This window comes from Equus asinus, chromosome 5 (assembly GCF_041296235.1).
Source record: "Equus asinus isolate D_3611 breed Donkey chromosome 5, EquAss-T2T_v2, whole genome shotgun sequence".
In the NCBI taxonomy this organism is placed as follows: Eukaryota; Metazoa; Chordata; class Mammalia; order Perissodactyla; family Equidae; genus Equus; species Equus asinus.
Window position 1 is genome coordinate 67,881,489 of NC_091794.1, and position 23,557 is coordinate 67,905,045.

General features: G+C 46.6%; 1 protein-coding gene across 2 annotated transcripts in view; it reads right to left on the minus strand.

The window, feature by feature from the left end:
* Window positions 1-338: 338 nt before the first annotated feature.
* Window positions 339-23,557, minus strand: part of C8A (complement C8 alpha chain) — a 66,227-nt gene continuing 43,008 nt past the window's right edge. The window contains exons 8-11 of one of the 2 annotated variants that reach the window (XM_014844681.3): window positions 10,377-10,508; window positions 9,054-9,211; window positions 4,753-4,975; window positions 339-1,019 (exon numbers count right to left, since the gene is read on the minus strand). In XM_014844681.3, the coding sequence (XP_014700167.2) occupies window positions 868-1,019; window positions 4,753-4,975; window positions 9,054-9,211; window positions 10,377-10,508 (665 nt within the window). In that variant the 3' untranslated portion in view covers window positions 339-867. Of the gene's footprint in view, window positions 1,020-4,339; window positions 4,531-4,752; window positions 4,976-9,053; window positions 9,212-10,376; window positions 10,509-23,557 lie in introns of those variants that run through there. The other variant, XM_044770890.2, reaches the window with a different exon arrangement.

Genomic DNA, 23,557 nt, shown 5'->3' on the forward strand with positions numbered 1-23,557 from the left:
CACATCTTTGAACTGACTCGAGTCCAGTCTCTCACTTCGTCCGCAGATGCTTGCTGGGTCCCTCCCAATTCTAGGCCCAGCCTGGCCTCTGGGAATACAGAGCTGAAGCAAATGAAGCTGGGCCCCGTCTTCAAGATTCCCGGCTATGGGGAGACAGGTCACAAACAGTCACGGCAGATACAATATACACAATATATAGTCACTACCGTGAGACACACAGTGAAGGGAAGAATAGCGCGCCTTGAGAAAACCATTGGGAGAAATGTGGTATCTGTGGTAAGAACTTAAGCAAACAAGAGAGATTAATTGGAGGAATACAAGAAAATGTTGAGTCCAAATGAAGGAAAATTGAAGGAACTTCAGTCAAACTTTAATTATTTCAGTGCGTCTGCTTATTAATGTCTTTTAATAACGTTCAGTGCGTCTCCCAATTAATAACGGTTCTATGAATGAACAAATATTGCTATCAAAGAACTGAGATAATTCTCATCATGCTTTTATTGGCCATTGGTGGTTTTAAGAGCATCTGCCTGCCTGGTACCTCTAACATCCTCTAAGTTCTCCTAAGACATGGATCGAGAGTTCTCCTTTATTTATTGATTGATTTTTTGAATGATCCAAGGTGTTGTGAGCAGGCCTGAGCCTCTAGTTAACACTCAACACCCAGGAGTCGAATGACTGAGTTTTGTGGGTAACAGAACAGTTGGTTGTAGATGGCACAGCCTGGTCTTAGGCCTGAGAACTGGCAGGACAGAGAAAAAGTCCATGTCGGTTAGCATTTTCGCTCAGCTGAAAGAAATCTTTATCCAGCGGTGGGTGCCGGTGGTGACATTCGCTGCTTCTGTCCCAGCTGGTGCCCAGAGGCCCTCAGCAAGCCCGGGTCTGCACTTCCCGCCCTGGACATGAGGCGCCTCCATTCTGGGGTGCGGGGTTATTGCACTCTCTCCTCCTTTCCTGGGTGCCTGCTCTGCAAGCAGACCAGGAGCTCCAGCAGCTCCAGCGACCATTCGCCTTGGCTCCTGCACAGACAGTTTTCCAGGGGAGGAGGAGGTTAGCACACAAGAAGCAGCCCAGATGGTAAGGAGGGAGGCCCATCACATTGCCCTAAAGTGGTCTGCAGCCTCTCCTTCGGGAAATGCCTTGGTGTAGCCAACCAAGACCTCCATGCTCGCCGCCTCACACTTAATTTGAAAGTCTGGATGGAGTGAGAAGAGGCCACCAGGAGCCCATCTCATGAAATTGGAATCCGGGGTTCCACGGAAGATGGATAGCCAGAGTAAGGCAGGGAGGTGCACTCCTCTGGAAGAATGACACAGAGCCACTGGAGGGCGGAAGAGCAGGGAGCACAGCCCAGCTGGGGATTCACAGACAAGGGCCAACCAGATGCCCCTACTACGGAGAGGATGGCTGGGCTTTTGAAGGAGAGTTTGCAAATTAAACCCCCTCAGACTCTGATGATGGGGCCATGGTGGGTGACAGATTCTCTGCATAGGACATCAGAACACATGCCCTGACTCGGGACTGTCTCTGGAAATGCAGCTCCTCCAATCCCCCTAGCGTGGGGCTGCTGCCTCGTACCGGTTCTGTGCCTCGGGCAAGCCCATCTCCTCTCTCAGCCTAAATTGTCATCTCTATAAATGAAAACGATGGACTAGTCTGCTGGAGTTTTTCCATCATTATTTTTTTCATTACTGGTTTTTCTTTCTTAAATGAAATCTTACATGGTCCCCAACGTGGAAGTAGATGAAAGTGGAGTTGTTCTATTTGAAGGTGGGGTGTCTATCAGGTTCTGCCTGCTCCCCTGGGGCAGCCCCTAAGACCCCAAGTTTCCTCAGATCCCAGTGTGAATATCATTGGCTTAGATTATCTTCACGTCCCTTCCGGCTCTGTAATTATACTCCCTGGTGGGGCAGCCACAGCCGGGCTCTCTGTCTCTATTTCTCCCACCTCTGTGACTCAGGCCTCACAGGCAAAGATTTTCTGGGAAAATCCCTAGTGACCTACATCAATGGTCCCCATGGTGGCCGACTCCCAAGCCTTAGATTTCCTTGCCAGATTGATCCATCAGGCTGAAAGTTCAGTCTGATAGCCCCAAGGCCACCTGATGCCCATACCCTGCTTGCAGCAAGGTTAATGGAACACCATGAACTGCCTGCAACGGACTGAATGTAATCTTGCAAGACGAATGGGGCTGTGAGGAGGACCCAGCCCTCTATGTCCTGCCACCGCCCCCAGATCATTGGCATCATGTCCCCCTTCTCCAATGCCCATCATGTGTACATCTGACTCAGCATGGCCGCCACTGAGCTCAGCATTGGACCATTGAAGAGGCATATGTAGGTAGTCCATACTCCCTGTTCTCTTTGCCCGTATGCTGGCAATCACTGGTTCTGAGGGCCCTTGACATGCTAATTATATTTATCCAACTAGGGCTCACGTCTGTCCCTTTACGTCACATCAGGCTGATATCCATGAACTGGGACATACCCTCCCTCCCTACTCCCCCAAATGACAGTCAATGCAATCGTCTTAGACTCTCTCTCACATTCCTCAAATTTGCTGACTCAGAATGTAAATCAGTAGAATGTAACAGTGAAGAGCTTGGGTTCCAGCATCCGGCCGCCTGGGTCCAAATCCTGGCTCTGACATTCCCGAGCTGGAGGATTTTAAGCAAGTTATCTCACCTTCCTCCTGTCCCAGTTTCCTCATCTGTAAATTGGGGCTAATAGCTGTATTTATCTCACAGTGTTCTCGGGGGGATAAATGAGTTCATGCACAGGACGTGTTGCGATAGTGCCTGGCACAGAATAAGGGTTATTCTTTCTGTTCATTGACCTTTGGTCCCTCTGGGAAAGCTGCCTGGCCAATGGGGCAAATGGGCGCTGAAACCCAGTCCACACTCTGCTTGAAAAGTCAAGAAATCCCCAGGCCTTGGAGCTGGGCAGTGTCAGCCAAGTGGTTTTCTTTGTTTCTCCCAATTTACCCACCTATCAGGCAATACCTTTTTCAAATTCACACGAGGAAACTGAACCAGGCATGGCCCTGGTAACTGGTCTGCTTGGTTTTTAGTCTCTGTATTCTCCTTCTTTAGGACTCTGGAATTCACTCGCCATCTTGGCTCACCTCTCTCAGAGCCTCTTACAGGACACCAGGCTGCTTGTTAGGACACCGTTTGTATAGCCAGCAAAGGAGGGGTTAAGACAAAGCACCAACCCAGGGCAGAACCTCTACCAATGGAGCTCTTTCTTCCTCTTTTTATCATTATAGCACCTGCCACATGCCTTAGCTGGTTTAATCCTCAATACAAACTGTAACTAAGGTACTGATGTTATCTCCATTTTACAGGGGATGCCCAGATGAGAACTGGCAGCATTGGGATTTAAAGGCCTGTCTGACACCAGAGCTAAGCTATCCTGCCTCCCACTTAGAACTATCTCCCAATGAGGAAACTATAACCCACCATCGCCTCATTTTAAAACCAGGCTCCCACCCCATCTACCCTGTGCTTTACCAGTTTGTTTTATGGGCCCAAGAGTAATGCCTTAGACATATACACCCATCCCGACTTCTTTTTTCTGTGCATTTTCTTCATTGCAGCTGCCAATTGAGATTGATTTGGTAGCCCCTGTGTTTTTGCCGTCATTCCGTGTACCAAATAAGCAGTTTCGTACGCATGGAAAATTGGAGGCTTAGGTTTTGGAGAATGCCCAGAGATTCTTGGAGCTCAAAGGTAACTTAGATAGGAAAGATAAGATAAGCCCCAGACAAAAGAAGTGACTAAGCAGTGTCTCACAGTAAGTTAGTGAAAGAGTTGAGATTCATGTGCAGGTCTCCAGACTTCTTCATCTCTAAGGGATAAGGATGTCTAACCCTGTTTGAGAGCCTTCTCCTTGGTACCAGTTGGTTCCTGCTGCAGCTCTTCATGTTTAAGCCTAACTGGCCCCAACCTTGTTTTTAGTCATAACTCCTTGCACTGTAATGACAATGACTTAACCCTTGTAGTGGATTGAATTGTGTCACCCCAAAAGATATGTTCAAGTCCAAACCTCCATTACCTGTGAATGTGACCTTATTTGGAAATAGGGTCTTTGCAGATTAATTCAAATTAAAGTGAGGTCATGTTGGATTAGGGTGGGTCCTAATCCAATGACTAGTGTTCTTCTAAGAATGAGATGTAGACTGGAGAACACCACGTGAAGACAGGCAGAGATTGGAGCGATGCATCTATAAACCAAGAGATGCGAGGCATTGCCAACAACCAGCAGAAGCTTGGAGACAAGCAGGGAAGTCTCCCTCAGAACCCAGAAGATAGCAGCCACAATATCTCAACAAGCAGACTTAAATCTTTTTCCTATCAAATTCTCAGTAAGCAACCTGGCTGCCTCACCTGAAGGTTGGACTTCCAACTTCCAGAACTGGAGACAATAAGTGTCTGTGGCTTTAAGACCCCCAGCTTGTGGAAACTTGTTATGGCCAGCCCTAGGAAACTTATACATGCCTCCAGAAATGAACCCTGCTGTCCATATGCACCTTGGTAAAAAACAGACCTCATCTGAGAGAGAGTGTGGATGGCAGGGAGAAAGCATAAGAACCATTAAATGTCGGGGGTCAGCCATAAAGCTCAGAGCGTGTGTTCCTAGAGTAGCGGGCAAGAGGCACGGAGAGGGGAGGCTGGGAACCCCAAAGGCCTTTCTGTGCTGGCCCTCTGAGCTGGGCCAGGCTTGAACCCGAGTGAGGATGTAGGGGCCTTACCCTCCAGCTTCATGTGTTCACAGGCAAGGCCCTCACGACCCAGGGGGCACTGACACCTGCAGCTGGTGCCCTGAAGGATGGGCTCCCCATTGTTGAAGCAGGGCCCACAGCGGCAGGCGTTGAACTCCATCAGGTACTGGTCCAAGGCCCGGTGCAGGTTCTGGCGTTTGGCCTCCAGGGGCCCCAGGTTCGTGTGTCGCAGCACCTCATGGATGGGCTGCATCTGCAGGTACAAAAAGAACAGAGGGCCCCTCCCTGGGCTCTGTCCAGCTTCTCAGAGCCCAAGAACTGGCCGTCAAGCTTCTGGAAGGCCTGCTACAGACATTCAACTTTATCTCACTGCATTCAATCCTTGCAGCCACTCCATGAAGCAGGTACTAACCTCCCCAGCCTGGGTGAAGAAGTGGAGGCTCCGAGTGTCTGAGGGACTAGCTCAGGATCATGAAATTAAGTGCAACAGCCACTCTGAACATGGACCTGCTTAACTCTGAAACCTGTGGTCCCCCGATCCCAGAGGAAGACAAGAGCTCAGAAGGCGCCTACGTCAACTCATCTGCCTCCTCCAGCACTTTTCGGAAGCAGGAGTGTAAAGTATTTGTGTGTGTGTATGTTTTTGATTGTCATCCTTCAATGCAGAAATTAATAAAGTTCTTGATAGGTAATTGTGTTGCCACTGCTGAACACTTCCCCTAATGGTGTAAGTGTGGTGGTTTTGTGTGTGTGTGGTGGGGGCAGATCATTTACATTTGAGGCAACCCATTCCAGTAATGACTATAGTCCAGGGTTTCCCAACCTCGGCGCTATTGCATGTCCAGCCGGGTCATTCTTTGCTGGCTGGGGTGGGCTGTCCTGTGCACTGTGGGATGTGAGCCACATCTCTGGCTCTACCCACTAGATGCTGGTAGCACCTTCCAGCCACGAAAACCAAAACTGTCTCCTGACGTTGCCCAATGTCCTCTGGGGGGAAATCGACCCCCTGTTGGGAAGTAGTAGGCGTAGTAGAGAGCACTGAATCTGGAGCCAGAAAATCTGGCTTCAAATGCCAGCTCCACCACTCCAGCTGTGTGATGTGTCAGGGCACACACAGAGCCTGCCTGCCTCGTCTGTATAGTGAGGACCACAGTGCTACCCTCCAGGTCCATCGTGAAGAATAAAGTCGACAGATGGGAAAGCCTGTCACACAGCAAAAGCTACATAAATGCTGCTCCCTTCTGCCACATGGCCCCGAACTCTTCACTGGCCCTCTCTAAACCTGAGCCACATTACCTATAAAAGGGGAATAACGACCTGCTTCCAAGAATTCTGATGAGGATCTAAAGAAGTAATGAATGTGAGATACTGTTGCGAAAGGGAAGAACAATATAAAATAAAGCACCATTTTCATTAGATAGATGTGATCATAGTAAAAAATAAAGCCGCTATTTTTCAAATTGCATGTACGTGTGGTTATCTTCAGCATGCTTACAATGCTATATATTTTAACATGCAACCCTAAAATGAAAGCTCTTTTCCAAATCTCTCATTTTACAGGAGAGTGACCCAAGGCCCTGAGAGGGGTGTGACTTGCCAAGGTCATAGTGCAATTCAGAGAGGACTGAGCCACATGGAGCCACCTCACTTCCCCGGAGTCAAGGGTCCCTGGAGGGCACTGGCAAGAGCCTTGAATGGGTTCCTGGAAATGTACACCCAAAGACCTGTGGCACACAGACCTTGGCCTGTGGTCAGGGGCTGCTGCTGAGGTTACCGGGCTGGTCACATAGGGACTGGCTGGGCCCCTAGCCAAGGGGAGAAGGCCCCTTACTGGAAGTCCAGGGAATCTGGCCCTTTGTCAGGAAATCAGTGCAGAATGGGCTGCCCTGTGGCCCTAGTTAAAGTTGACTCAGGTCCAGAGAAGGCAGGACCATTAGGCAACTCCCCTTTGACCTTTGAGTAGGGCTCAGAACTCAGTGCCCCATCTCTCATGGCTCCCTCCTGGAACCCTCAGGCAAAGTAAAGGGGGCCCTCCTGGGGAGGGGCTGGCGGGGTCTTAAAGGAGGGAAGGGGGTGCAGAAAAAGAATCTTTGAATGTTAGAGCTTGAAAGATGTTGGCAATGGTCTTCTTCCCATTTTACAGATGAGAAGACAGATTCAGAGAAGGCAAGTGGCATGATATATAGCGACACAATAAAACACAACGCACAATAATATATAACATAACACAGAATCATAACGTGACCCGGTTTCTACATTCACTCATTCTAAGTACCTGCCATAAATAAGCACTGCTTAGCTCTGGGGATATGCATCTGAATAAGACACTGTTTCTACTGTTTCTACTGTGTGCATCAGTTTCCAAATAATGACCAAACTGGCCTCCTTGTCAGTAGTCTCTCTCTCTTCCATTCATCCTTCCTACCTCTGTGGCATTCTCTTTTTAAAGCACAGCTCTAGCTATGTTGCTTTCCTGCCCTGTAACCTTAATGCGTCGAATCCAAACTTCTCAGTGGGCAACAGGGGTTGTGAAGAGACTGTGGGGGTTAGAGTCAGTCGGGATGGCTCAAGTTGGACGCTGCCATTTACCAGCTATGAGATTTGGCCAGCTTACTTAACCTCCATGAACCTATTTTGACTAACATTTACTAAATACCCAGTTCTCTCTCCCTAACCATGTAACATAACATTTTATTATCCCCATGTTATAGAGCAGGAAACTGGGGCTCAGCAAACGAAGTAACTTGTCCAAGGTCACACACTGAAAAGGTGGCTGAGCCATGAGCCAAACTATATCTTTCTCGCCCCAAACCCAGGCTCTCTTTCCCCAAAGAAAGTATTTGGTCTTCTCCAAACCTTGAATGTCAGCCTTTCCCTTGGAAGTGTTGCTCAGACACAAAATTTTTTTCACCTCTTGCCCATGAAACTTTATATATTACTCCTGATATCAATTTTACAGTTTTTGCCCAAATCACCAGTAGCTCGATGATAGCAATTTTCAGACCCTCTATGAATTACAGGTGCGTGAAAATGGTCCCTTAGTTATTGGAGAAGAAATGAATTCAGGGTTAATCCATCTGACCTCTTTCTTCATAGAGAGCAGAGTTTATAATAGACTTTTATGTTGAACTGTTGGTACATGTTTTAAGAGGAGGAATGTATCCATACCTGGGATTTTACATATATGTAGAAAAATGGGCAAGGGTAGGGAGAAATGGGAAGAAAACAATAACATTTTATTTAAAAGCCCCAAATACAACTCTTTTCTTTAAAATGGACTGAGCTTGCGTATGAATAGAAGTAGCTGACAGCTGGTGGGATGATACACTTCCTTCGCAGTTTGAAGACAATTTTACTCCCTTTGTGAGGTCAGAGAATTAATTAAGGCAGTGTTTCTCAACTTTGGCACTGTTGACATTTGGCCTGATATTTATTTCTTTGTTATGGGGCTGTCCTGTGCACTGTAGGATGTTTAGTATCATCCCTGGCCTCTACCTCCTGGATGCCAGTGGCACCCTCCCAGTTGTGATAACCACAAACATCTCCAGATATTGCCAAATGTGCCCCGGGGAGCAAAATCACGCCTAGTGGTTGGAAACCATGGCTTTCAGGAAGGTGCTAGGACAGGGGGAGGTGAGAACTGGACATGAAGTCCAAAGTTCTGAGATCTAGATCCAGCTGCCTATGAGCTCTGTGACCTTACCCCATTCATGTGATTGCTTGGAGCCTCAGTTTCCTAATCTTTTCAATGGGGATAATTATGTCCGGGCCAGAGGTTGACGTGATGAGAGGAGATCATTTAGAGCAGAGCGGGCAACTACTGCTTGGGCGCACACACAAGCCACAGCTGCTTGTTGTATGGCCTTGAGCTAAGAACGGTTTTTACATTTTTAGAGGGCTGTAAAAAAAACAAAAGAACTGGTGCGACAGAGACTGTTCCAGGCCCACAAAGCCTAAAATATGTACTATCTGGTCTCTCACAGAAAAAGTTGGCCCAACTCTCAATTCAGCAAATAGGAGTTTTAAAGTCTTTTGTGTATAAATGCAAATTATTATTTTTTCAATGTGGCCTAACCCTGAAGAAATTCCAGGACTACTAGTGTAAAACTGGGTACTGACCAGATATTAAGTTTCTGATCCCAGCTCTCCCGTGGCCGGGTCTAAAGTTCCGCGCTCCCTATAGCCAGGCGTGGGGAAGGCCACCAGTTCAGTGGCCATTCCATTTAATCTTGTTCTTTGATGGGCTTATAATAAGAAATATGAAATGATCTGGTTGGCTTCACTTTCATTCCCTGTGGACATAGAGTTTCTTCAACTGCGAAAAGACTTACCTCAAAATCAATAACAACAGGATTATACTTTAGCGACCTCCCCCAGGAACGGTATGTAATGATGCTCTCACTTTGTGTCAAGCCACCACCCCAGCCAGAACTGCCACCTCGCACTCGAGAAATGATGTCTTCCACCGCCATGGTCTTCCTGCTGCTTTCTGCCATCAAGAGGATAACTGCATTAGCTCATTTCCCAAAAAGCCAGAGGACTGGTTGGCAAGCTCCACTAATAAGATTTAGGACAAAGTTTATGTGCTCTTCTAGAACTGTCCCGCTTTCTTCTATCTTGCTCGGTTAACTAGCAGACAAGGCAGAAGAGAAGGACCCAGACTTAGAAATGGACTCAACCCCTGGATTAGAGCAAACACTGGGAAGACAGCCTACCCCAACATGGAGAAGGGAGAGGATGGGAAAATGGGTGATCATTCATTCATTCATTTATTCATTTATATGTCAAATGTTTACTCAGTGCCTGCTACATGACAAATAGATTCAATTAAGTATTATACGTGCTATGACAGATGTCTCTATGGGGCTCAGTAGGAGTGCAGAGAAAGACGTGGCTAGGTCTATAGCAGGGATGGGGGGAGTCGTCAGGAAGAAAGGTGAGTTGACTATGAAAGTGAATGAATCTTTGCAGGTAACTGGAGAGAGGAGGGAAGGGCATCAGAGAGAAGAAGCAATTTGACTTAAGGCCCCAAGGCATGCGTAGCCTAATGCAATGGGAGTAACTTGAACCTGTTTCATATCTACTTCATCTATTACACTATAAACTGTTTCATCATCCCTGCATCCTCTGTGTCTCCCACCTGAAAAAAATTATCCTATACTCATTTGATGAGTGAATGAATGAATACATGAACACTCATATTGACTTGTTCTGGAAATGCCACAAAATATTCTTGTACAATCTTTCTCTAATACTTATTCTTTGAGCATGAATTTGGTAGCCGTATTGTTCACTCTCAGCAGACTTGTTTCCTCCGTCTGGACTGTAACACGATGGTCGTTCATCCTAACAGTTGATTTCCCAGGTTCTGTCTGCATATTCCTTTCATCCTAGTTCTTACTTAGACCTTTATCTAGTGCTTGAAATCCAGGAGGCTGCACCACAGAAAGTATTTCTAAGGTGGTCTCAGCCCACGGTGAATTCAAAATAGAGCCAATACAGGTGATTGGTTTGGGGTGTTTAGCAGCTGCAGAGTGTGACCATTGACTGAAATGGAATCAACTAAGGGGAAAACAATAGTATCCACGCCCTGAACGTGTGTCCTAGGGAAAGTCTGGCTTCTCTTTTTGGGAGGCCCGTTACTAAATACTCGCCAGTTTTGCCATCCTCAAATTTCTCACAACGTCCTCCCGACAGCCCTCCTCCTATCTGTGTGCCATTTGTATCGTCGTAGGTGATGCCCAGGGAGACTCCAAAGCAGGTCTGGATGTCTTCGCTGCTAAGACCTGCAGTAGGGAGACAGGGAAACACAAGATGCGGAGTTGCTAAAAGGGAGTCAACGTGGTACAACCAGCTCACAGTCGTAAAAGCTAGCTTTGGTTTTGAGTCTAAGAGATCTGGGTTGAAATCCAAGTTCTTCAAGCCAATTTCAGTGTTCTCTTCTGTACAGTTTTAACCCAAATTATTCTCGAAATGAGAAGGGACATGTATTGCATATACTAGTTGCTCAAAAGTGCTCGTTCCCTCGTCTTCGCACGTTCTCCACGGAGCCCACTTGAGGCAGGGACTCTATCTCATCAATTTCCATAAACCCCTGTGCCTGGCCCATGATTGGCACCATTTTCACTTGGCAATTTCTCACACGTTGCCCCTTCCCTTCTTCCTTTTTACCATCCTTCCAAAATCCACTCAAGCTCCAACTCAAATATCGTTTACTCCATGAAGCATTTTTGGGCCAGAATACTTCCCTCTTTCTTCAGAGCTGCCAATGTGCTTTGTTTGGGTCTGAATGATTACATTTGTCACTATTCCTTTTGCCCAGGTCCTCTTTGCACCCCAGAGAGGTCAGAGCCCTGTTAGAAGATAGATAGATCTCCATGGGGAGTCTGTCTACCTTCTGACCCCACGAGAACTGAGTCCCACATCACCTGTCTCTGCTTTTGTCTGCATCTGAGGACCCACTGAGGAACCTGCATCTGGCAGGTGGGGAACATAATTCTCCAAGTAGTAAAGTCATCTTGCCCTGATCCCACAGCCTGTAAAGGAACAAAGCTGGGTTTCCAGCCCTTGGTCAGCCTGGCAAGATAAGGCCAGCGAAGTAGACTGGAACAAGAGTTCAGCTTTATCTACGGCTAAAGGCTGTGAGCTGGAGTTTGTATTTCTTAAATGTCATTACTTTTAACTGCAACTATACAATAACTTTTACCAGTATCTTCCCGCAACCACAAAGGAAAAATTGTTTAGACCTGTAATTCAAATGAGCTAAGAATTAGATTGAGTATTTTCAAGGGAGTATTGAGCAACAAAGTTGACCTGCCTGCATCCCCACTAAACTGCAGGCTCCATGAGGTCATCAACTTGTGTCTTATTCACCACTCTTGTCAGCACAGCAGGACAATGTCTGCCATGGAGGAGGAGTTCAGTAACTATTTTCAGAATAAATGATTGTTGAATGAAAAAAATGAGTGAATAAATGAATGCATGAGTCCTTTGGTAAGGGCTTCTGACGGCAACAATCTTAGCAGTCAGAAATCCTGAATTCAAATCCTAGTCACTCAGATAAATGGATAAAGAAACATAACGGAATATTATTCAGCCTTAAAAAATAAAGAGATCATGCCATTTGCAACATGGATGAACCTAGAGAACATTGTGCTGAGTGAAATAAGCCAGATTCAAAAAGGAAAAAAAACTGCATGATCTCACTTACATGTGGGCTCTAAAACAGTCAAATATATAGAAGCAGAGAGTAGAGTGGTGGCTACCAGGGCAGGGGTGGGGGCAATGGGGAGATGCTGGTCAGAGGGCAGAGGGAAGAAAATGGCAGTTATGTAGGATGACTAAATACAGAGATCTAATGTCCAGCCTGAGGACCATAGTTAATAATATCGTACTGACTATTGGAAATGTACGAAGAGTGGATTTCAGGCACTCTCATCACATGCACCAAAGGTAACTGCGCGAGGAGGAGAGATGTTAATCAGCCTGACTACAATAATCACTTCACTTCGTATGTGTGTATCAAACCATCATGTTGTATACCTTAAATATATACAGATTTTATTTTTAAAATAGTAAAACAGAACAAATTCCAGCCACTGACACCCTATAGGAGCTTAGAAAGGGCCCGTGATCGTCTTGGGCTTCGGTTTCCCACTTATGGAGAGAAGGGGTTGGACTTGCTTGTCTCCAAGGCCCATTTCAGCCGCAGCCTCGGTGACCACGCGCGCCAGGTTCCGAACCCCTCCCAAGCGGAACGAGCTTGGGAAAAGCGATGCTCTGAGCTCCAGCTCTCAGCACTGAGCAAAGGGCTTCTTCCACCGTTTCCGTTCAAGCACTTTTAGTTTTTAATGCATTACTAATTGAGGACGATTTTGCATATTTAATTGTTTTGATTAAAAAATGCTTCAACGGTGATAAACAAAAGTGGGTGAAAGGAATTCTCGGGCAGAAGCTGGAGTGATTACTTAGGTGAGTGGTGGAGAGCTGAATTACAGCCAGAGGACCGGCTGATTAGTTGGGGCTAGAGGGTGCCTGCGGTGTCATTATGCCCATGAAGGGGCTGCCGACAGCCTGCCACATGGTCCTGGGAGAAGAGAATTCCAGCTTGATTTGAGTAGCATGACTTGACTGTAAAGAATTGCCTTCTGAGGACCCCAAAATAGGGTACCAGAACCGGAGGGCTAAAAGTGCCCATAGACACCTAGGCCACACTTCTCATTTTCAGTTGAGATGCCCAAAGTTCATAAAGGTTCATTATCTTGCCTAAGGCCATACAGCTAAAATCAACGGTGGAGCTGAGATTCAAACTCAAGTTTGTCTTGCTTAGAAGCCTGTAGTGTTTTCACTACTTCCAGTTTTTGCATCAGACTCAACAATCCTTCTGTCAGAGAGGATAATTTAGTAGGCACTACAATGTACCATCCCCAGCACATCGTGTGTTGGGCAATGTAGACACTGTGAGAATAAACTAATATGAATGGGATGCAAATCTGAGTAAGTAAGGTCCTGTCCTCGAGAAGCCAGCAGGTTTGGTAAGATATATTAAATGAACACTAATTTGCATCTCAAGAGTGGCTTGTTTCAATACACTAGGACTAGAAGAGGAGTCTCTTGTCAGGAGCTCTGGGGGAATGCCAAATCAGGGCTGCCTACAGAGTACCTGTGAGACACCAAGACCAGCGAGCTGAGGTCGGGGTGGAGGAGGTCAAACCTGGTGCCAAATCTAGGCCTTGAAACTGGTTTTGGAAGCCAAGACGCAGAACCAGGGAGATGGAAGCAAAGAGCAGAGCCGGGCAGAGGAGCAGAAAAACGACTGGAGCAGTTGTGTAGCACTTGGCCACACTTCTGAAAGGAATAAGAAAATAGGACATTCATTGGACACTATTCAGCCTTAAAAAAGAAGGAAACCCTGCCGTATGCAACAACATGGATGAGCCTTGAGGAAGGTAGGCTGAGTGAAATAAGCCAGTCACAGAGGGACAAATACTGCATGATTCCATGGATATGAGGTATCTAAATCATCAAACTCACAGAATCAGAGAGTAGAATCGTGACTGCTAGGGGTTGGGGGAGCGGGAAATGAGGAGTTGCCAATCAACGGGCATAAAGTCTCAGTTATGCAAGACGAGTGAGTTTTAGAGATCTGCTGCACAACATTGTCCCTGTAGTTAAGGATACAATACAGTCTCCTTAAAAATTTGTTAAAATAGGATATCTCCTGTTAAGTGTTTGTACCATAATAAAATAAACTAAAAGAAAGAAAGAAAGAAAATAGGGTATGATTGGAGAGGAATAAGCATGAGAGTTAAGAAATTCAAAGCCATAACCTTTGGGGAAAGTTTGAGGGGATGAGGGATGCTCACCTGAAAAAGAGAGGAAAGGTCTCTCTTTGAGAGACCAATGGAACTAGATGCACGTCTCCAGACGGTTGTCTTGAGCAAGAAAAATAAGGCCTGTGTGGTTACAAGGGCAAGAACAGGGACCAAAAGGGCAGAAGCTGCTGGAAGACAGGTTTAGGCCCCACATAAGGGAAACTATCATGTTGGTCAGACGTCCAGGAGATGAGTTGTTTCATAAGGCAGTGAGCTCCCCATACCTGGAGGACGCCAAGCAGAGGCTGGCTGTTCACCTTTGAGGGGCACAGAAGTAGGGTTTGAAGAGGTGACCAATGGTCTTCTAATGTCTCCTCCAAAGCCAAGATTCTGAAATTTGAAGAGCATGCCAAAACACCTGAAGAGCTTTTGAGACAACCTTGACAAGTGCTTACTGATTTCGTACTGTGTGCCAGGCACCTGGGCAGCACAGGACCAGGGAGTGTTTGCTCTCGTGGGTGCACGGTCGAGTGTGGAGAAATGGACAGGAGACCATTATCGTACAGTGTAATGAGGACTTGAAAGAAGGCAGCAGGGCCAGCAAGTCTTCCTTGGGAGTCAGAGGAAGGATACCAGAGACAAGTCTGAAAGGATGGTAGGGATTTGCCAGACAAGGCAAGGAGGACATTGAGAGCAGAAGGAGACCATGCAGAGGCCTTGTGTCCCCAGCAGCAAGATTCTTCTCAGGAAGACCAATGTGACCTACACTCAAGAGTGGGAATGGGGGGCATGCGAATCAGTCAAGAAAGTTCTGGGAGATGCCCCTGTGTCCCTTCCCACTCTAGTCTGGTCCAAAAGGAACTGTTGGTGTGCCTGCCTGGTAGGCCAGGAGCCCAGAGGATGTGTCTTTGGCCACCATGTCTCCTGCTTGTTTCCCACCTGGTGTTGGCTGGGGTGCAGGTGTGAGAGTTGCCCTCACGCCTCTGTGGAGATGCTGCATCAATGTGGCCTGGAGACAGAACCAGGCAGCCTGACTTCTGAGGAGCCAGAATGCAGCAAGCCTCTGTCATGCCCAGATTAAAAGCATCAGGTAGAAAATAGCAGGTGTAATGCATTATTTATCTCTTTGCAACAAACAAACACCATTCAGTTGCTGGGATCTATCTGCTGTGTTCCTCTGCTACATTGGTTGCTCCCAAAGACAGCCTCACATGGAAAGGAAGAATCCTATGGTCTATCTCATGCCATAACATTGGAAAAGATGATCACGTAGTGAGTGGCTGTATGATCTGGGAAGTGTTGGCTGACTTACCTGCCCTCTCTGTGCTTCTGTTTATCCACCAAAACTCATGCTTCTTCCCAAGATACTGAGAACAATAGTATCAGTACCTCCATGGCTTTGCATGTGCTGTTCCCTCTGACTAGAAAGCCCCCTTACCTCTTTCATTGGGTTTCTCCCACTCAGCTCTTCCCACTCAGCCTTTCCTCACTCCCAAATGCCCTATGTCTGTGTCCCCATGGTATCCATGTGTCCCCCAGGTGTCCCCTTGCTTCCCTCCAGCATAGTATTTAGCGTATCCTAGTAATTGTCAATTTCTTGGTCTGTTCTTCCAATTATACTGCAAACTTACAAAGTCATCTCTTGGGTTTGCAGTGCTCAGCACAGAGCCTGGCATGTGACAAGGCCCCCAGGAGTGCTCAGGGATGGGCTGATTCCAATCTATCTAGACAACATCTCTAAAATGTTTTTGGAGTCACAGGTCATCTTTCAATTGATGATACAAATCACATCTTTGTAATATCTCATGCTTGATTAAGAGTTGATACTTTATAAGGCACTCTCATCTGCATCATCTCATTGGAGGCTCACAATGATCTTATGGGGCCAGGAGGATTTACCTGTGTTACAAGCTCACTGGGGTTGGGAAAGGCAGTAATTATGGTGGTTAAAAGTGTGAACTCTGGAGTCAGAGTTCCCCCATTCAGAAGCAGTATGGCTTTCGGTAACTTACTGAACCTTTGCGCCTTATTTTCTCCATTTGTAAAACAGGGATGATAATAGTTTCAAATATAAGTCTGGCACAATTAAGTGTTCAACAAATCTTGTAATTTTTGCTATTGTAAGGTAATTTGTCCAAAGTTACAGGACTAACCAGCCCAAGAATCAGAGTTTGATGCAAGGTATGCTATACCCACATTTGTTGCACACTCCACTTCATCTCACTAGTGTCACTCTGCGGGGAAACGCTCATTGTGTGGCAGGAGTAGCAGTGGCCTTACCAAATCCCTCATTCCACAACCAGCTCATCCTACAAAGCAGCTTAGAAAAAGAAATCCACGCTCCCAAAGGGCAACGTGGGGACTGCAACCCCAGGCTCCCTTCTGGCTGGTATGGGGCTATCTTCAGGGACTCTGCTCCTTCTAGACGATTTTGATCATGACAAGAGGCAGTACAGCCGAGGGCCAAGCTCTGAAATGGAGACTGCCTGAGCTGGAATTCACCCATGCCCACTTCCTATCTGGGCAAATTGTTTCACCTCTCTGTGCCACAGTTTTCTCATGTGTAAGATGGGGATTTTAACACTGTCTACCTCACAGCGTTGTTGTGGGGGTTAAATGAGTTAATCTAGGCTGAGGACAGTGCTTAGGGTAGTGCCTGGCTCAGAACTAGCAATCACAGTCAAGGCTTACTATTATTACGCTTGTCAGAAATGCCACAGCATACATAGAATGGACTGGGTTCCTGATTCTGAACTGGAAAATTAGAGAATGAGGGAGCCTGAGGAGTTTGTGAAAACAAATGTTTTCATCAATTTCTCTGCAGTGTAAGCTGTAGTATAAACTGAGCGAGAGGGACTGACGGAGATCGAGGGAAACCCACATTTGATAAGTGTCTATTATGTGCCAGGCAAAGACTTTCCCTGTGTCATCTCATTTAATAGTCACACATCACTCCACAACAGGTACAATTTTTCCTATTTTAGAGATGAGTAAATCAAGGCTTAGATCGTTTAAGCCACCTGCCCCAAATTATACGATAAATAAATAGTAGAACTGGGATGGAACCAAGGTCTCGACCCAAAGCCAATTTTCTCCATGCCATGTTACCTCACCTGTGGGAGAGAGAGAGCGCTAAGGGTGGCTCGGGGAGTAGTTCTGACATCATCACACCTATTTCTCCTTTAAGGTTGAGGCTGTTTTCAATGAGAGAGGTGGAAATTCAGAATCAGGACAAAATGAGGATGGTGCTGAGAGTCTCTCAGTTCCATGTGTATGCAAATTACTTAAGGGGGGTGGGGACAGAGCCAAGACACCAGGAGTCTGTCAGTCAATCAATACCATCCATTACCATGAAGGCTGGTTGTCATGGTAACTGAGGATAAAGCCTGGAGCTTGTTAGAATCTAGTGCCTGTCTGTTCAGGGTGATTGGTTGGTTAGCAGGCATAGCAAAAAACCTGTGGGCCAGCCCACACTGCTTAGCCATTAATATAAGGCCCTTCACAATCAGGTTCCTGCCCACCTCACCCTCCCCACTGTCCAATCCAGCTCAGACCCTTTAGGAATCCACCCTGGACTCTGCAGAGTGTAAGAAAAGTTCCAGAAGATGCCCTGCGTATATGGGCTAGGATTCTGAACCACCTCAGGTGGAAAGACACTGAGTCTCTACTGTGGGTCAGCCTCAGTCTATGGGCAAGACTCTGGGGGCACACCATCGAGATGCATAAAGGAAACAGGCAGTTGCAATAGTGTGATACACAGAGCTAAGTCCCAGGTGCACTGAAGCACCCAAGACAGGCTTCCAACCCAGAACTGGGGAAGACAGAAAGACTGCCTGGAAGAGTCCTATCTAAACAGAGGCCAAGGATGAGTAAGCATTAGCCAGGTGAAGAAGAGACGGTGAAGGGAGGGGAGCAGAGTTCCAGGTACAAGCAGCAGCGTGTTCCTTCTTATAAAGCCCCAAGGAGAAAGCGAGTATGATCCAGTCAAGCGACCAGCAAGGAGCTCAGTACAGCCCAACCCAATGATGAGCAATGGGGCTGGAGGGCCGAGCAGGACCAGAGCGTGCTCACTTGACCGTTGGCCATTTTGTCCAGTGGCAGGGACCCTCCTGTTCTCAATGTTCACCTTTGCACGGCCCCAGTAGCCTGCTATTCTGAAGCTTGTCATCCTCTCTGGGGCTCCCTGGAGGCCAATGCTGACGCCATTTCCAGGTTGCTGATATCATCACTCTTCCTGCCAAAACCCAGCCACAGGATTGCTCTCATTTGTGCACTGGCCTCAGGGGCAAGCCCTCCACAGCAGTGTCTGGCCTTTGGGTGAACCCAGACACTTGTCTCTTACTGCTCACCCTCACCCTCTGGCTGTGCCAGCCACTCTCCCTAAACTCCTTCTGTTAGAAAGCCCGAGCTCCCTTCTCCATCGGGCGAGCTCCTACTCTCACTATTTTGGATGATCAGGTTTGAATGTCTTTGGAATCTAGAAAGTGGGAGGGTCCAAAAGGGTGGGTTGCTCCTTCCTTTGTGCTTTTACTGTGTTTATTTCTATTTGAGTATTTATCATAATATATAATTCTCAGCCCCCAACTGACTGCATGTTTCTCCAGAGCAGGGATATGCGAGTCTCCTCCCCATGTCCCCAGAAGTTACGGGATCTCAGGGAGTAGTCACTGGATGAGTGGATGGCTGCATGGAGGGAGGGAGAGTAGATTATGGGTTTTCCTCAGAGACTGAGTGTTCCCTGTGCCCTACTTTGGGTTACAAGGGAAAATGCTGTATTCAGAACCCTCCTGAAAGAGAATTATAAATAAACAACAGCAATAATATGTAAATGTGGTGGAAAGTATAAGAAATTTGAGGGACTTAAATTATACGCCCACCCCACCCCAGTGACTCTCCATCTACCGCTTGATCATCGAGGCTGCCTTTGTCTCATTCTCGTAAAAGAATAATAAATACACAGCCCAGGGCCCTGTTCCCCCAGTTCAGACCCTTTAGGAATCCACCCCCGACTCTGCAGAATATAAGGAAACCCCCAGGGGATGCCCAGAATATAGGGGCTTGGATTCTGAGCCACACCAGCAAGAAGGACAATGAGGCTCTACTGTGGGTCAGCCTCTGCCTCTGACAGAAGTCACTAATGGATCATCGCACTTCCTGGCTGAGCCCATGCCTGGGGTCACAGTCCTCAACTCAGCAGCCCGGCTGGCATTTTCTATTAAAACCACCTGCCGTTGCTGGCTTGGACACGTTTTCTGGCCTATGAGTCTCTTTGAGTGCCATGGGAGCCAGCACACCGTGCTTGTTCCTGGCTCTAAAGACTCAACCTGAGCTTCAGAACAGACAACACAAGCTGGTCAGTTTAACCTTTGACAGTTCCTTCAGTTGCAATTCCCAACCAATGGGTCAAACTGACCCCATACTTCCTTTAGGAATGAATATTCGGTATAATCCTCCCTTAGCTAATTTTAAACCTGATTTAACCACTTTCAAAGCTACCACAAGCAGTTTAATGTTTTTTTAAAGAAGACAGTAAGTGAAATAAATACCCGGATGCACCACAAGAAGCATTGAACTGGGAATTCAAAATCCTCATTTTGAAGTCCACTCTGCTTCCAATCAGCGGTGCCACCTTGTCATTTAGCCTTTATGTGCCTGGTTTTCCTCGTTTGTAAAATGGAGACAGCCATAAAACACAGCTCAAGGCACTGCTGGGAGCTTAAATGAGACGACGTGCATGCTAGAGCTCAGGGACCGCTGTCCTTTCATTTCCGGTTGGATGAACTGTTTCATTACACGGCTTCCCGCACCTGTCCTGGCAGTTGTTACCTCTGTCTGCCTCTAGCTTTTCCCCTCGTCTACCTTCCTGTGATGGGTCATTTTGTGTGTCAATTTGACGGGGCCACGAGTGTCCAGATATTTGGTCAAACATTATTCTGGGTGTTCGTGCGACGATGTTTTTGGATGAGATTAACACTTAAATCAGTAGACTGAGTAAAGCAGATGGCCTTCCCTCATGTCAGTGGATTCCCTCATCCTATTATTAGAACTTCTGAATGGAGCAAAAAGGCTGACCCTCCCTCAGTAAGAGAGGATTCTTCCTGCCTGACTGCCTTCAAACTAGGATATCCGCTTCTTTCCTGCCTTCGGACTCCAACTGAAACATCAGTTTCTCCTGGGTCTGAAGCCTGCCAACCTTTCGACTGGATCCACACCGCACGCAGCTCTCCTGCTTCTCAGGCCTTTGGACTCAGACGGAGCTGCACCATAGGCCCTCCTGAGTCTCCAGCTTGCCGACTGCAGATCCTGGGACTAGTCAGACTTCATAACTGTGTAAGCAAATTCCTTCAAATAAATCTCTTCATGTGTATGTACATGTATATACGTATCCTACTGGTTCTCTGGAGAACCCCAACTATTACACTTCCTTCTAGACGTTGATGATTTTTCCTTTATTTAAAGTGATTAAATACATGGCTATAGTCAGCGGTGCACACCGGGTTAAGTCAGAGTTTTTAACACTTTTTGACTACCCCCGAAAGTAAGCAACGCATTTGGCGCTGTGATCCAACCCACACGTGCCCAGCTAAAGTAAGTCTCAATATTTAACCACGCTTAGCCTGGTGCGCTCTGATCTCTCCCAGCCTATTGTATTCTATTTCATTTTGTTAAATGCTGGTCAGGACCCACCAAATTTCTTTTACAATCTACTAATGGGCTGTGGCCTACAGTTTGAAAACATCCTACGTAAAACGTCTCCGAGACGTAGCATGTTGGTTAGGATGCCCAGTTCTTGCGTTTGACCCCTGGCCCCACCAATCAAAGGTACTGTGACCTTGGGCAAGTTATTTAACATCGCTCAGCTTCAGTTCCTCATCTGAAAATTGGGTAAATTTGTAAATTCTTTCCTGAGGATTAAACGAGATAGTGCATTGAAAGCGCTTAACCAGATGTCTGCCACACAGTAAAATGCTCAGTAAACATCAGCTGTCTTACCACCACTGCCAGAGTCTAAGCCTCTGGTAGGGAGAGTCAGACATTGACAGAGCGTGTGGGGAATGGGGGGGCGATGAGCACAGGGACAGTCCATAAACCCTACATCGGAAGACCTTGATTCGACACCACTGAATCACGCTGAGCTGTTTACTTGGCTCTTTGGACCTCAGCTTTCTCTCTATAAACTTGGGGACAATAACAATACAAGTCCTCGAAGATCATTTTGAATACCAGATGTGAGTGTGTTGTACTTTCCCAATAATGGGAGTTAGTACAAGTAAACATATTTTCTTAAAACCAAATAGTTCAGTTAACTGTAAGTACAGTGAGTAAAAAGATAAACTGTTCGTTCATTTTAGGTGGTAACCAATTTGGCTGTTCACATAATAAATCATCCCTGATTGTAAAGAGACGATTATAACGAAGAGAAACCTCGAATCCTCTATAAACCCTTGATGAGAAGGACCACGTTGGTGTCTAGACAGTGGTTGCCATGTTATGTGTGCTTGTCTATAATGATAAACAATAAACGCTAGTAAACATTTCTTAAATTAAAAGCTAAAGGAATGAATGAGTAAACGAAGGGAAGGAGGAGGGTGGAAGAGAATGTAGAACTGTAACTGACATCAACTTAGTGGCGTCTTCATTGTGTCCCTGTGGCTGTTTTCTACCCCGCGTGTTAGACGGTAGACCAGCTGTTCCAAGGACCCTATCTGGAAGGTGATGATCAGCGACTGGCTGAAAGCACTGCACTCTCGCTGGAAGGGGCTTCCCTGGGGTCACTGTCATCTGGCACCCATCAACGGGAGGAAGGACGGAACGCAGACACTGATTTGGACAGAGTCGTTAACGCTTTGAAAGATAGTAATGGGAATTCAAAGTGACCTTGATAAATGGGAGGAGCACGCCCTCCAAAACTGGATGAAGCTCTAGGGGCCAGAAATGAATGACGTTGATCAAAAACATGGGCAGGTGGGGGAGGAGGCACGATTGCTGAGGTCCCAAGACTACAGCAAAGCACGGGCCACTGCAGGCCGGACATCACGGTAACGACTTCCCTTCCATCTGAACAGTGTTTCGGAGCTGACCAATTGCAGGGCCCCATGAGAGAGGTCGTCTTCACCACTTTACAGATGCTGGGACAGTTATAACATCATGGAATTAATAACCAGAAAGCTGGCAACAATAAACATGTGGTAATAACAACATCAACATGGGGCAGGAGTAACAGGTAAGCATTTTGGCTCTTACTATATGCCATGTCACATAGATAGTTTCATTTCATATTCACAACAACCCCATGAAGCATGTCCTGTCCTTGTCTCACTTAGAAGAACAGGAAGCTGAGGCATGGAGAGGCTGACTGATTGGCCTGAGGGCCACACGGCTGACAAACGGCAAAGACGAGACTTGAATCCAGGCAATCTGATTCAGAGCTTGTTCAGCCATGGAGCTTTCCTGAGTGCTTATTAGAGTGTGCGCTGCACTAAGTATTTTCTGTAGATAAGTTCACCTATTCCTCACGACCACCTGTGAGGTAACTGCCATTAGTGCCTCCAGCTTAACAGGTGGCTCACTGAGACCTAACGTGAGTCAATACCCTGCCCATGGTCACACAGCTAGCAGGTGCGAGAACCTATGTTTTCAACTACTATGCTAAACTGATATCCCATATTAAAGGGAAAAAATACCTACTTAAACACTTATCATGCAAGATGGACTTGGAATTATTCTCAAACAAACCCTTTTTATCATTCCTCTTTGAGTCTTGAAGAAGCTGAGGTTGAGGGGAATTAATTACCCTCATTAAGGTTGTGCAGCTACTAAATGGTACAACCAAGACCCCCACCCAGACATGTCTGACGCCAAAGTCTGGAGTCCTTGTACCATGTCACCAGCATACTTCCTCATTCCGCAAACCTCGGCCAAATGGCTTTACTTCCTACTGATCCCACTGGAAACTGTAACCCACAATAATAACTGCTGTTTAGGCAGTTTTTTACTTATCGCAGTGCTTTTTAAAAGTATTGATTAATTCTCAAAAAAGCCTTTTGAAGTAGTTTATTATCCAAACATTAGTTATGGGAAAACTGAGACCCAGAGATGTGAAGTGTTAGCTTTTAAAGGGTTAAGCCGACAAAAAAGGCAAAGCTGTGTCCGTGAGAAGTCTTCTTCTCCCTACCACTCTGCTGCTGGCCTGTGTGAGGCTGCAGGACTCTACTGCTTCCACACGAGCGAAACAACAACTGGGGTCATTTTCTGTGAGCTCTTCGCAGAGCCCTTTCAATAGAGCCAAAAGCCAGAGAACCATGAAGCTGTGGAATCTTGAGGACTCTTAGTTTACCTTCTGTTCCATGCGTGGTTTTCATGACAGCATCCCTGATAGACAGAGGTACCCTATCAGATGGACTTAGATTCTTTAACTGATAGGAAACTCTTTTTTCAAGTTGCATTTTGAGGCAAAGGGCACAGAAGCTGAAACAAATGTGTCAAGCCCTACCTACATTAGCAAAAAAAGGGGTCTGAAG